Below are 14,177 nucleotides of genomic sequence, written 5' to 3' on the forward strand. Positions count from 1 at the left end.
GCGGGTGAGTGAGCCCTGGAAGCCGCCTTGCAATGCTTGTGTGTGCAGGCAATGAATGAATGAATGATGAATGGGGGAAGAAAGCAAGGCGGCCAGGGCAAGCTTGGTGCATGCCGTAGTGCATGTAACAGCGCGGGATAAGGCGTTGCTGGCTGCCGAGTACCCATCCCGTACCCATCCCGTACCCATCCCGTACCCCTCAGCCAGCAAACGGGGGGGTGCGATACTTGGCGGGCACATGCCATCAGCCTCTTTGGTTCTTGCCCACGCGCCTTGTCGGGGTAGCGTCCGTTGGCCCAGCTATCTTCTTCATTCAACTCACGCAACAGCCCTCATCCGCTAAACCCATCACCACGGGAGTCTGCCAGGGTGCTAGATGGCACGTACCGAGCCCAGTGACTAGCACGTTTTCAAACCTCTGATCGGGACATCTCTCACTTGGGCTATATTAGGCTCACATGGAGATCCTACACGCGTGAAATGTTGCATCATGGGCCTCCCAAGCCATCACCGGCCTTGTGCCCAGCGTCCAAAGTCACGGGGTAATGGCACCCATCGATGCCAGACATCTGGTAGCCCCGTCGTCAGGACACCGCCGTCAGGACACCGCCGTCAGGACACCGCCGTCAGCTGAGGCAACTATCTCGTGTCCCATCCATCACGTTTGACTCGGCCTCCCACGTCATCGGCCCGCAAGCCGAGACTCGCGCCCCTTCCTTCACCTCTCGCACCGCACCATCGGTCCAGGCGGATAATCGTGATAGCCTCTAGTACCTAGTACCTAGTACCTATCTATCTACCTACTTCGTGGAATAGTGCTGCATAGGTAGCCGAGTCGGCATCGCTTGAAGCCCGCTACTCTCCGACGCTAGCACACACTTCCCGGCTTCCATTACAATTAGAGACTACTTATCCATGCTGCTCACGACGTGCCCTTTCCAACCCCTTTCGAGCACTCTGCACCCTCGCCACAAGCCAAGCAGCTTCGTGCCTGCTTCCGAGCCAGTCGCTCGTGCCCCGTCATCAAATGAGTCGCCTTCCCGAGCCTCCAAACGCCAAGTTCCTCAGTTGAAGCCATCCAAGGCATACAATGCCTCGTGCTCCCTGTGCAGCGTCCCGCCTCTTACCCAAGGGTGCCGTCGTCATCGTCATAAGTAGTAGCATGTCTCATTACTCCCAGCCGTTTCTAGACTCCGAAACCGTGGCAGCTCGTGCAGGCGGTGGCATAGGGCCAAACCCGACAATCGATCCCAAAACCTGGCATCCTACTTCTCGGGGATCGGCGACTTTGCCAGCCTTCCACCTGCGCTCACTCGCTTCTGCAGCCGCGTTTCTCTTTCGCGCTGCAGCTTCTCGTTGTTGGGGGGCAGCGGCGGTAGTCCGTCGCTCGAGCTCACATTGCTTCTGCCGAGTTTTTGCTCGTAGTATTGCTGCGCAAAGCGCCCTAGCGGGAACGCCGGCAGCGATGCCGGGATCTCGGCCCCGTTCTGTATCAGAAGCTCGGCCACGGGAAACGGCACTGCCTTCGCCTCTGGGTCCGACGCGCTCACGCTTGGCGTCGGCGACGGCGAGGCTGGATCCGCCGCCGCCAGCGCAAGCCAGACGGGGTGTGTCCCTCTCATCTTGTCCACCACGTTGGGATTCGCTCTCAGTGCCAAGGCGTACAACACTTGCTGAATCTCGTTCTTCTTAATGGCGGCCAGCAACGTCTCGTCGGCCGTAGCATATCGCGACAGGGTCGACGAGATGGGTTCGACGAATGCTCTCTCCACATACTTGGCAGTGATGAATCGGAGTCGCTGCTCGCGCGTCGCCTGTGCACTCGGCTTGTTTGGCAATTCGACCTTGGCCTCCCAGACCATGTTGGAAACCCGGTTTCCGATGAGCAGAAGCACTTCGACGATATCGATGGTAAAGGACTTGATGTCCAGCGTGAGCGACCGCACTTTGCTGATATGCGTGCCCAGCGAGCGATGAATGCCGCTGCACTCGATGCAGAGCACGATGCCCAGGTTGATGGACACCCATTCGACCTTGGATCCGGACCCGCAGTCGGCGCACCAATAGTTCCCCTGGTCGGCGTCCCGAACCATTTGCAGCAATTTGTCGGGCTTTTCGTCGTACCCCGAGCTGGGCGTCCGCACCATGGTCGGTCTCGCCCCGACCGTGATTCGCCGCAATGGCAGACCGCTTCCGGCGCTGGAGTGATGATGCGGGTGGTGGGCGCCGTGGCTGAGTGACTGCGTTTTGCCTGTTAGGATGGAGCCGATGTCTCGCTTGACGGACGATTCTCCGGAACTCTTGCCAGAGCCAACCTTTTCTTGCACCGGTCTCCCCTCCATGGCGCTTTGCAATGCATTGTTTATCGAAACGATCCAGCTGTTCATATCTTCCTCTGACGTCGCCTGATACACGCGCTTGAAGCTTGGCGTGATGACTTCGAAGCAGAACCTCCGCTCAGCGTTGCGCGCCTCGCGAACCGACGCCATTCGAAGGTCGATGGGGTCCATGTGAAGATCGAGCCTCTGTTTCCAGTTGCTGTATTCTGACAGCTTACCTTGATCCAGGACAATCCAGAACCTGTAAAGCACGTAAGCTGCTCGCCATCATCGACCCGGTTCACCTCATCCACTCACTTATGCCAGCCTTGCTTGTTCAATGTGCGCGGGTCCACGTGCCCACCCGGCCTGTTGAGCGCCCAGAGCAGACCTTCTTTTCGTTGGGTAACGGCCGCTTGTGCCGCATCTCGCTCCTCCAGGTCGCGAATTCCCTTGAACTTGGACGCTTGTACAGGGCTGCCGACGGCAGGCTGTGCCAAGCTACCGGGAGACCTCGAGAGCTCCACGCCATGGCCGACATTCGCCTGGCCACTCCCAATCGCGATGGCGTTCTTAACTTGGGATCCCGTACTGTCCGCGCGACCGAGCTCCGAATCAGAGACGTTGCCGGCATTCCCATTCGCCGGCGAAACAATGGGGATCGAGCTGCCGATGCTCGCTTGCTCGGGCTCCATGTAGGGCGTATTGCTCTTCTCCAAGACGCGCCTCTTCTCTTCGCGTTCGCGGCGACGATACTGATATTCTTTGTCGGCGTCCTGGACTTCGCTTGAGAGGGCCTCGAGCTGTGGTAGGAATCCTTCAATCTTCTTGGCAGTGGCGAGGAAGCCCTTTGTTTGCGCATCAGCGTATTTGGTCAGGTGGGAAAGGACCTCCTGGTCTTTGCGACCGCCATGGAGGTCCTGCATGAAACTAGAATAGTCAAATCTCTTGAGCTCAAAGTTGCGCCGCTTGTTCTGGTACTTGGAGTCGCTCTCGGCAAGCTTCTTAGCCTTGACCGAGTCTTGACGTTGACCAAGATAGCGCGACACGTAGGCGTAGTAGTCTTTGCTCTCTTCCTCGAAGTCTCGCTTCTTGGACTCGGCCTGTTTGATGTCGAACTGGTAGAGCTTGTTGATGGGTTCAATGATGATCTTCTGTAGGTTGACAGTGTTTTGTCGCTCGTAGGTTAGGACTTCACGGGCAATCTTGTCAAAGTAATGTTCCAGGGCCGGCTGTACAGCGTTGGCGTTTGTCGCGGAAGCCTCGCGCAGGGCTTCCATGAAGGCAACAAATGCATCGTTGGCTTCGATCTGAGCCAGGTGAGCCTGTTCCGCTCGTTTCAAAACCTTCTTCATCTGTGTGCGCATGTTGCCTGTTTTCTGCTCCAGGGCTTTGAGAGTTGCGCGGAAAACGGGTCCGTCGTCGCTGACCGTGACATCGTCGCCAGGTCTGGGACAGGTAACATCCACCCTCACGGGTTCTTTGCCCAGCGGTGACACTGCAATTCCGATGGTGTCGTTCGGGGGCAGAAGTGGAGAGACTGGTTCGTCGACATCGACGCCACCAGTGAGTCGAGAGTCGACGGACTGTGATGAGGCAACGCGGATTTTGGGGGGCGCTGCCAGGAGGAAGGGCGGCGACGGCGAGCCGGGGTGGCTCAGAGCCGAGCTTGCGCCTGTAGAGGATGTCAACGATGCCTGTGACCTGATTCGTCCGTCGAGTAGACGCACTTGAAACCCAGTAGGAAAAGCTGGCGAGGGCGATAAGACGGTGTCCTCGCGAGTCGTACTCAACAAACTAAGCACAGCGTCAGCGTTGCGCGCCCATCGAGGTGGGGAAGCGTCAAGTAGCAGACAGCACGGGAGCAATCTTACACTGCAAGAGTTTCTCCAGCCGCCCCATCGGTCTTCCGAAGCCTTTGGGGGCCTCCACTTCCACGTCCACTCAAAGGATACCGAGGAGCTGCCGTTTGTGGTGTAGTCACCTACCAGGTCCACGTTTGCATTTTTATGAAGGTTGGGGTCGGCATGGAATTCTCGCGTGACAAGATTCTCGACTTCGCGCGTGGTGGAGGCGCAGACGTAGGTGAGACCTGAGATGTTTGTGTCTATGGGTACGGGGGTGGTGTCTGCGGCCGTCGCGTTGGCTGCAAGAGCCTGCTGCGACTGGCGCATGACAAAGGTAAAGGTGAAGATGAGCTCGTCATCGTTGCTCAGCTTGAGGAGGAAGGCCGGGGTCGAGGTAGACGGCTCGGGGTCCTGGAGGGCGAGGTCAGCGGCAACGGGCGCAAAGCGAAACGCATCGCGGGGCTGTTTGCGAGACGGACCTGGACGTATTCTATGGGGGCAGCATCGCCGACGGGCCGGGAGACGGATAGTCTGCTTGCTGGGAATGCATTGGAAACTATGTTGAGAGAGCTGCGCTTCCGCGGGTTCGTGACGACGAGAGACGAGATGGTCACTGTTTGTGAATGACGGTCAGCCTCGAGCCGAGCGCAGAGAGGGGGTTCGGAAGGACACGAGCGACCGAGGCAGGTAGCGAGACGTACATCGACTCTGGTCCCTGAGGAAGAGGGCGGCGCCGTCGTCGGGCCTGCTGCTGACGTTGCCCATGTCGACGAGGGCTGGGTGGCGACCGAATCCGACGATGGGGCCAAGCTCATGTACACACAGCGCGGGGCTTATGCTGTGAGCAAGAGGGCGGGCGTCGTCATTTGGGGGGGACGGGGTTGCGAGCAGAAGCTCGAGCGGGTAGCAATGAGCAGCAATGAGCAGCAATTAAGGGATGCGGTGGTGGTGGGCGGCGGGCGTCGACAGCATCTGACCGAGCGGATGCGAGAGGACAAAGGGGAGCGGGCGGGATGCGGCATCTGGGGGATTGCTCACGGGGGACGAGGCGGGACGGGAGGCGCAGATCTGGTTGTATCGGGCGACTTTTGGCCACGCGCCGCCTTTTGGGGGAGTAATCAAACATGCACTCCTGATTTTCAAACATGCACTCCGACTTAAACCCCATTTGGAAGAGAGCCCCACCAAAATTTGGCGCGGCGCGTTCCCAACGCCGTGGCCGCCGCGGCTTGCCGCCGGCGCCAGGCCACCTCTGCACACACGTTCGTTCGTTTTGAAGCCATCGTTTTGAAGCTATCACCAACTATTCAGCACACCACACCAACGCCGCCACCGCCGCCGCCGCCTACCGCACAACCGTCACGATGAATTCGACCGATCGCAACATGAATACAAACAGACGATGCCCTCACTTCCACAGGCGCCGCCGGCTCACAGGGTACTACGTAATGCCACCGCCTACAACACATGTGCCTGTATACACACAGGCGCCGCCGGCGGCATCGTACGTCTACCCGATGCCACCTACGCCCTCACAGTGGCAGCAGGGCCGCCCCCTCGGCACAGGGACATCACGATAGCTGCCTGTGGGCACAGCCGCCGGTACAGTCGCAAGGGACGGCAAGGAGCCTGCCCGACAGCCAGGGGATCAGAGGACACGGCGCCATACAATTTTGGTAGGCAGGCCGGGCATACGTTCGTCCCTTACGTGCCTCGTCCTCCGCCGCGTCAGACGGATCAGACGGATCCTACGGATCCTCCGGCACCGTCACAGTCATAGTCACGGCGTTGATTGATCTCACGGGCGGTAGTCAAAGGTGTGCACATTGTATATATATCGGAAAATAGGTCGGGCCGGGCGTATTGATATATTTGAACGACTCCAAGGAACGCAGCTTCCAGCGTTGGTGATAATTAAATGCTGATTGAATGCGACCGGGCGGCAGCCGCGGCGGCCACGGCGTTGGGAACGCGCCGCGCCAAATTTTGGTGGGGCTCTCTTCCAAATGGGGTTTAAGTCGGAGTGCATGTTTGAAAATCAGGAGTGCATGTTTGATTACTCCTTTTGGGGATTGCACCTGCTTGCAAGGAGGTTCCTTCCCCGGGGAGCCACCAGGCGCGTGGCTGTACTTTGGTTGGTCTGGTGTGGCGGCGACAAGGTACCTTGGCCCAACGCCCTGGGAACCGGCTACGCGAGGTACCCTGGGCACGACGGGCGCGGGCAGCCTCGTGTACCTCTGCATTGCGTCAAAGGCACCTGCCCTGCTGCCTATCTTGCTTGGCTGGTTATGGCTGGTAGGGCGGAGTAACCTACAGTACGGGGCAGATTGCTAGGAGCGCGAGGCATGTCTCACCCAAGTCAAGCTCTCCGCCTCGACTACCCCGTACAAGGGACCTTTGCTGGGGCCCACGATCCGAGGTGACTTTGGGCAAAGATTAACCCACAGCCGTGCTGGACAAGCTTAACATTACTCCTCCAAGTGTGACCTCTTGTCTTGGCCAGGATGGAACGTGTGGTTGTTGATGTCCCCCAACCGGTGCATTGACGGCAGCGCTGAGCCGGACACCTGCGTCAAGGTAATGGGTCCTGTAAGGGTTGAGTCGCTGGAAAAGGCAAAAGGGCTGTGGCTGCAGCTCGTCCGTCTATGTATAGCAGCAAAAGCTTGTTTGCGCCTCGCTGTGTAGCACCGACGAGGCCCTAGGCACAAAATGATGTAGGACAAGGTGCCCCACGAAGGGTACGACGCATGGAGAGCAACAGGGTTTCTGGATCTGGCGAAGCCATTGCCGTGCTTGTACTGCCATCTCCATGGCCTCGTAGGGAGGAGGTATGTAATCTTGCATGGGAACCGGCTCTGTTCCCAGGCTGCCAGGGTACCGAGGAGCTTGCTGGCCCGACTCATACAGAGACAGGCCGGTTCTGAACAATAACACCTTGAGGCTTCAAGTATAAGCCGTCTCAACTTGCCCGTGACGACATTGTACCGCTGGACCACGACATGGCACGATCCATCGGGGTATTGCGTCCTGTATGACTTGAGCCTTCTGCACATGGTGCGATCCCGTCTCGGCAAAGTCATCTGATGGGGGTGTTGGGGTCGAATGTCGCTACCAGTAGCGCGTGATGGTTTCTTTGTCCCTGGGGTTGACAATGCAGGCGGGAAGAAAGACTTTGCGCCGTGGGCAGCAGGGGCGTGACGCCAACAAGTGACATCCGAGAGAAAGCTTGCATGGCGTCGTGAGGCGCAAGGGTGCGAGTTCCTGCAACTCGGTTGGGGCGAGGAGACGGGTTGGCCTCTTACTGCCACGAGGCGACGCTCAAAGGCACTATCATCAGCAAGACTTGATAAGCGCTCGTGCATCTTCTCCGCGTTTGTGCCGCGATGCGTTGCCATGCGCCCGATGCTACCCCGGACCCTCTGAATTCCGGCGCCCGACCGGATGTAAGTAGGTAAGTACCCAAGGCACTTAGCAACTTGGGCCTAGATTGCATTTACGGCATATCAGTGTGTTGTTCGCCGACCCGAGGAAGTCCCACTAAGCAAGGCACTTGCTGCTGGTACTCCGTGCTGCCTGCGGAGTACCTGCACCTTGAGCAGAGGAATCCCTTTCCTAGCCGCCGCAGTTCGGGTGGGAAACCCCCCTACAGAGTACATGTCTGGGCAATGAGACCGACCTCGGCGCACGAGCCAGGTGGACGACTCTCTTGACCTCGTTGTGGCGCTTTGCGTCTTTGTTGCCAGCGCGTTGCTCTGGCAGAAGCCACCTCAAAACAATGCTTCACTCTCCCCGAGTAATGCGGCCTCGGTCGGTGCCTTGCCCAGTCAGGTATCCAAACTTGGCTACCCAAAGCACCCCAGCCAGGTAAATAAGCAGCAGAAAAAGTGTTTTGTCTTGTTTTCCTGTCGTTTCGTGTTTCCAGAGTGCCTGCGCTCGGATGGCATGACGTCGAGACCAACTCCGTCCCTTGGCGCCGCGATTGCTCCCCATGTACCGATCGGGTATCCAATCGTCCGACCATGGCTGCCGGGGGACGTGACGGCTACCTCGTTGTTTATCAACAGCTGTCGACGACCTTCCCACCACGTACGGGCATTCGTAGCCCAATCAAGCCAAACCCCATCTACACTCTCGGCTCCCTCTCTGTCCACTACCGTTTCATGCTCGACTCCGCCAGACCACTTGCCGCCACATATATTCTCCTCTCGTGCCATCGTCGCACCCGCCGCCGCGTCCCCGTCGCCAACATTGCCCTGACTGTCTCGCCAACACCCACATCGGCTCGCTGCGACCCCCGACCGCAGGCGTTCCTGGTCATGACCCAGTGCGTTCGAAATCGCCCGAGGCATCACCCCGCCGCCTGAAGCCGCCTTCGACATGTCGACGTCTTCTCGCCAGTCGTGGCAGCCCGGCCGCCGCTTCAAGCACCGAAGCAAAGACTCGGGCAGGGTGCGCGCTCCCTCGCGTGCGCGCTCCCAGCTCCTCGTTGTCGAGCACGACGAGGCCCGCAGCTTCGCCCTGCGAACCGCCTACCTCCACTACCTGCTGCAGCCCAAGGCCAAGCGGAAGCAATACGTTCCCGCCCCCCGCCAGCCTGCGCGATCGCACACGAGTGTTGGACAGCTTGTCCAGGAATATGTCTCCGGCAGCTCCTCCAGCCTCAAGCTTCCGCATAGCTTCGCCGGTCAGCTGCTCGACCGGGTCAGCGGCGTCTTGAGGGGCAGCGAAACGCTCCCCGGTTTCAACGACGCGGCCGTCAAGCGGAGTTTCGCCGAAGCATATACCGCCTTTTCCGAAAAGGCCTTCCGCAAGACCATGGAAAAGGAGAGAAAATTCGAGCCTCTGGTCCTCATTTTCTACTCTGCCGCCACAAAGGCCGCCCAAAAGGGACGCGCCCCCGACGACGACTCGTGGAAGTTCCTTCCCGACCGCCACCTAGCCTTGTTCGTCCGCCTCGCCGCCCACATCTTGCGACAACACGGCCACGACCGCGACCGGCCCGAGCTCATGTCCAGGGTTCAGTCGTTGGAGAGCAAGCTTCTCACAAACGATCAAAATCTGGCAGAGACGGGCTCCGACGGAGCTGGCACCACTGTCGAGGTGGTCGTGCCCTTGAGCTACGATGTCAAGGACATGCCCATGGTCCAGGTCGTGGCTGCCATCTTTGGTTTGAGCCTCTCGGACGTGCAGGCCGAGATCAACGACAACCGCCCCGTCTGGACAGAAGAGGCCGCTCTGAAGGACCTCAAGGCATACCAACTTCGACTCAACTCGGACAAGCCCGGTGCCCTGAGGAGCCAAGACTTTGGTAGCCAAGACGGCTTCAACGAATGGAAGAAGTCCGAGGCGCCGCATCTGTCGCAGATGATGCTCGACATCCTGACCGCCAAGCCGGAGCTGGCCAAGAAGGCGGCCAGCCGCGTTGAGAAGCCCCTACCGAGTCGGCCGCAGTCCGTCTACGAAGATGACCAGGCGTGCGCGAGCCCGAGCCGGCCCCTCTCTCTCTTTGGGGAGGGGATGTTGGGGTTCGACCCAGCCCTCGGCCTCAGCTCTTTATCCATTGATGCCGAGGCCGGTGGCACCAGGGCTGTCGAGGAACCCATCTACACCTTTATTCCCCCAGATCCCAGGGCATTTTACAAGTACATCCTCCAGCATGCCATGGCCTTTGACCAGCTCCATGCCGGCCCGGAATTGGACTACCAGCCGCTCTCCAAGCAGTCCATGGAGCTGATGACGGAGCTCTGTGTGCGATGGCGCGTGCCTCAGTCGGCCCGACTGATTGCTCCCCTCGAAGTAGCGGCCCGCAAGTTCCTGGACCGGGAGATAGTTCCCACCGAGCTGGATGCCATATTCGACTTCGTCAAATTGCCATTGCCCGAGGCCAAGAAGCCTCCTCACATATCCCAATACTCGGCGCCCCTGGCCGAACTCGACCCGAGCCGATGGACAGTTTACGACTTCGCCGTCTATCAGCAGACCCTGCAGGGCCTGCACGACACGCTCCTGCGCGAGCTCTACGATCTCATGGAGAAGTGCTATGATACAAAACCGCCAGACATTGCCGCCGTCATGTTCATTCTGGACAGTCACATTGGCAGCGATCCAATCTTCACCCCCAACCCTTCCGCCCAGGCCGAGTTCACGGGTCATCTGGAACAGGGCCTCGCCCAACGAGCCGCAGACGTCTACCGGGACTACATGGAGAAGGAGATACCGGCTCACAAGGAGGAATGGGAATTCGGCCACATTGTCAATCTGGGCAAGTCGGTCACGAAGCTATGCGATCGGATCCGGAAGCGGTACAAGAAGAACCCCTTGATTATGGGCGTCAACCCGCTCGAGATCTTCGTCGCGGAGGTGCTCCCCAGCTTCGAACAGGATGCCGGTGCGATTATCGAGGCCATAATAGGCGGCGCTGGCGAGAAGGGCGACGAGATTGCCATCCAAGATGGCTTCGAACTGTACAGAGAGTTGGTTGAGATCCGCCGTATCCACCAGGAATCGCTTCCCGACGTCCCGTTTGCATTCAACATCGAAGACAAGCTTGCTGGCTTCGTGTGGCGCTGGATTCGCAATGCGGAAGCGAAGATGGCAGAGTTTGTTAGCGAGGCCATCAAACAGGACCAGTTCCAAGTACGGCCAGAGGGTCCGGACCAGATACCCCAGGACTCCGAGCGGCATAGCGTATCCGTCATCGATCTCTTCATGCTCTTCAACCAGACCGTCGACCAAGTCTTTGCGCTGCAGTGGGACAACGACGAGCATCACGCGAGGTTCATGACGGCGCTGGCACGAATAGCCGCGTCGGGCATCGGTCATTACTGCGACATTGTCGAGCAGCGATTCGCCAAGGAGATGGACCGCCTGTCGGCCGAAGAGTTGGCGTCGCAAACAAGAACGGCGCAGGAGAAGTGGATGCAGATGGCAAAAGACGCGTGGAGCACCAAGGAGAAGCTTGAGCCATTTCAGTTTTATCCCGAGGTAAGTGACATTGAGTCGGTGACCATATCCGCAGGTGGCTGACGCTCAGGCCACAGTCCTTTGTGAAGCTCAACAACGTTGAGTACGCCATGCAAGAGCTTGACAAGTTGGAAAAGAGCATGAACTCGGAGGCATGCGCCATGGTGCTGGAGCAGGTTGACGGCCCAAAGAAGACGACGCGCAAGCCCAGTATATATACCTTTACCATCAAGGTTGTCGAGGCCGAGGACCTCAAGGCTTGCGATCCCAGCGGGTACAGCGACCCCTACATCGTCTTCGGCGACGAATATCAGAAGCGCCTGCACAAGACACGAGTCATATACCGCAACCTCAACCCACGGTGGGACGAGTCCTTTGATATCACTGTGCAAGGCCCGGTCAATGTCATAGCGACCGCGTGGGATTACGACACCTTTGGCGACCACGATTATGTGGGCCGCACGTCGCTCAAGTTGGACCCAGTGCACTTTGGCGATTACCTCCCTCGCGAGTTTTGGCTCGATTTGGACTCGCAGGGCCGACTACTGATCAGGGTCAGCATGGAGGGGGAGCGAGACGACATAGAGTTCCATTTCGGAAAGGCCTTTCGCCACCTCAAGAGGACGGAAAGGGACATGGTAAGAAAGATAACGGACAAGGTACGTGCAAGGCGATGCCCCCGCCCCTGGTCCAGCGTAATGGCACACCTACTTATGCTCGCGCAGCTCACATCGCAGATCAACGCGACATTGTCCCACGAGACGCTTCGGAGTCTGCTGGGGACAGGCGGCATTGGTGCTTCGGTGACGAGCCTGTGGAAGAAGCGAGCATCGACCATACCCGTGACGACGCCGAGCCAGATTGAGGGGGCTCTCACGCCTCTGTTTGCGTACTTTGACGAAAACTTTGCCATTATGAAGCAGACGTTGACGGACGCCACCATGACGGCCGTCATGGCGCGACTTTGGAAGGAAGTGCTGATGACAATGGAAAATCTCCTGGTGCCACCTCTTTCGGAGAAGCCGTCAGCCAAGAGGCCGCTCACTCGCAAGGAGCTCGACGTGGTGTTTCACTGGCTCGGGATGCTCTTTGCCTTTTTCAATGCCAGGGACGAACAGTCCGGGGAGCAGCTGGGAGTGCCGGCCGAGGTGCTCAAATCGCCTAAGTGGCACGACTTGGCATCGCTCAACTTCTTCTATTTTGAGGACTCGCCCAGCCTGATCCGCGAGTCGGAGCGCATGGCGTCGACGGCGGCGCAGCAGGCGCAGCAGGCTCTGCAGCGGCAGGACGCGCTGCAGAACCGCATGTCGGCGCCGGCGAGTTTCGGGGCCAGCATGGGCAACGTCGGCGCGTTTGCGAGCATGGGGACCATAAGGCGCGGCAAGAGCATCATGATGAGCCGCAACCTGGGGACGATGCGCAAGGCCAAGGAGGCGAAGCGGCGGGAGGCGCAGGCGGACCCGAGCGACGACATGATTCTGCGTATTCTTCGCATGCGGCCCGAGGCAGGGCAATACCTCAAGGAGAGGCACCGTCAGAAGGAGCGGCAAGCGGCGACGGCGGCGGCGGCTCTGATTGTGAGGAACAGCGTCGTGCAGGGGTGGAACACGGGGCTCGGCAACACGACAACGGGACAGCTGGGGCGGAGGAACCTGCCCCGACGATAGGGAGCAAAGGGTGAGGAGACGACATGCCGCCTGGCCGGGCTTGGTTGAAACGAACAATCAGGGGCAGCGCTTTCAGTTGGGCGGGCCTCTTGGTCATTGATTCTTTTGGCTAGGTGTAGTGGCATCAGATACCCCTACGAGAAAGAGAGCACTGATAATCCTAATGGGGAGACGACTTTACGAGAAGGGACCGCATTGCATGGTTATGGAGGAGCTATCATTGTTAGCGCTGCGAGAATAGGAGAAGAGGAGTGAATGCTCCGTCTGCTGGCTTGGAGAGAAGGCATGTCAGTGAGCGAGTGGTCAGCTGCCTGCGCCACAGCTTGTCTCGTGAAGGCGGCGCACGCATGCATGGAAGCAGCTTTGGGCCAGTCGAGTCGAGTCCCGCCCCCCCCAGATGCATACTGTGCATGCATGCGGTTCAATCCCGAGATGCGATGGCTGCCGTCGACCCATGACCTTTCTCTCCCTCTCTTGTCCGGCCCGCGCCGTCCGGTCCAGACCCCGTCGCCCTTTGATGGGATGCATTCCAGAGACGTGGGGGGTGTGAATGGGGTGAATGGGGGGTGTGAAAGGGGCGCGAGACAAGACCCTTTGGGCTACCGGTTTGGCTTTTGCATCCCGAAGACCCCGAGAGACAGCTCTACCGGTACTATCACTCTAGCGCACGCAAGGTTGGATGGAAAAGATGGGCTTTGGGCGTATGTACGCATTGCTGGGCGCAAACTCGTACTTGGTAATTGTGTGTTTCCCTTGCTTTTTCCCTCGTGGCCAAAAGATGAGACGGCCGAGTTTCGTCTTGCGGGCAAATGCATAAGCGATATCTCCGGGAGAAGAAAAAAAACGGCGGCAAAAGCATCGGATATAAGGGCGTGTAGTGCATGAGCTCTGTGCCTGCATCCAAAACCGCCTCAAAACGGCCGTTCGAGTGGTACATACAGCATGGCTGATGCAGTGTGAGGCACGCGCCGTTGCCGCCACGAGCGAGCGAGCGTTGGGGCAAAGGAAGCAAATCCAGGCCATCGGAGAGACAGAGTCAAAAAGGTGGCGGGCTTGCCGAGACAAGAGGGCGCCGTTGCATGGCGACTGGAAGAATCCGAACGGTGGCGCCCCCTTTCCTATCGGGACTCTTTTCTCGGGGAGAGAGAAAAAGAGAGAGAGGCAGAGCCGCGTCTGTTTGGCCGTTGCATCGGGCCAACGTGCCAGGCGGCTTGGTGTGGAGATGGGTGATGGGTGGTGGGTGGGCGACCACTGTAGCCAACGTAGCCACTGTAGCCACTGTAGCTGGGGAGCAGTTGTTTCCCCGCGTCCGACTACAGTACCGCCAACGCTTATGTAACCTAGTACTTGCCGGTCTCTTGCAGCGCATACCTACTGTACCT

At 58.9% G+C, this 14,177-nt stretch overlaps 2 protein-coding genes across 2 annotated transcripts; one reads left to right on the forward strand and one right to left on the reverse strand.

Moving 5' to 3' along the window:
• Positions 1-1,265: 1,265 nt before the first annotated feature.
• On the reverse strand, positions 1,266-4,930 carry HRG_05703 (putative GTPase activating protein for arf domain-containing protein; the record flags this gene model as incomplete). Its single annotated transcript, XM_044864174.1, has 6 exons — positions 1,266-2,580; positions 2,637-3,993; positions 4,049-4,115; positions 4,193-4,576; positions 4,645-4,778; positions 4,867-4,930. 6 exons carry the CDS (start codon positions 4,928-4,930, stop codon positions 1,266-1,268), a joined length of 3,321 nt encoding a protein of 1,106 aa, XP_044720706.1.
• Positions 4,931-8,542: 3,612 nt separating this feature from the next.
• HRG_05704 (uncharacterized protein) lies at positions 8,543-12,795 on the forward strand (the record flags this gene model as incomplete). Its single annotated transcript, XM_044864175.1, has 4 exons — positions 8,543-10,801; positions 10,889-11,149; positions 11,206-11,787; positions 11,854-12,795. The coding sequence occupies 4 exons, from the start codon at positions 8,543-8,545 to the stop codon at positions 12,793-12,795; spliced, it is 4,044 nt and encodes a 1,347-aa protein (XP_044720707.1).
• Positions 12,796-14,177: the final 1,382 nt, after the last annotated feature.

Source organism: Hirsutella rhossiliensis (genome assembly GCF_020360975.1).
Source record: "Hirsutella rhossiliensis strain HR02 chromosome Unknown scaffold00005, whole genome shotgun sequence".
In the NCBI taxonomy this organism is placed as follows: Eukaryota; Fungi; Ascomycota; class Sordariomycetes; order Hypocreales; family Ophiocordycipitaceae; genus Hirsutella; species Hirsutella rhossiliensis.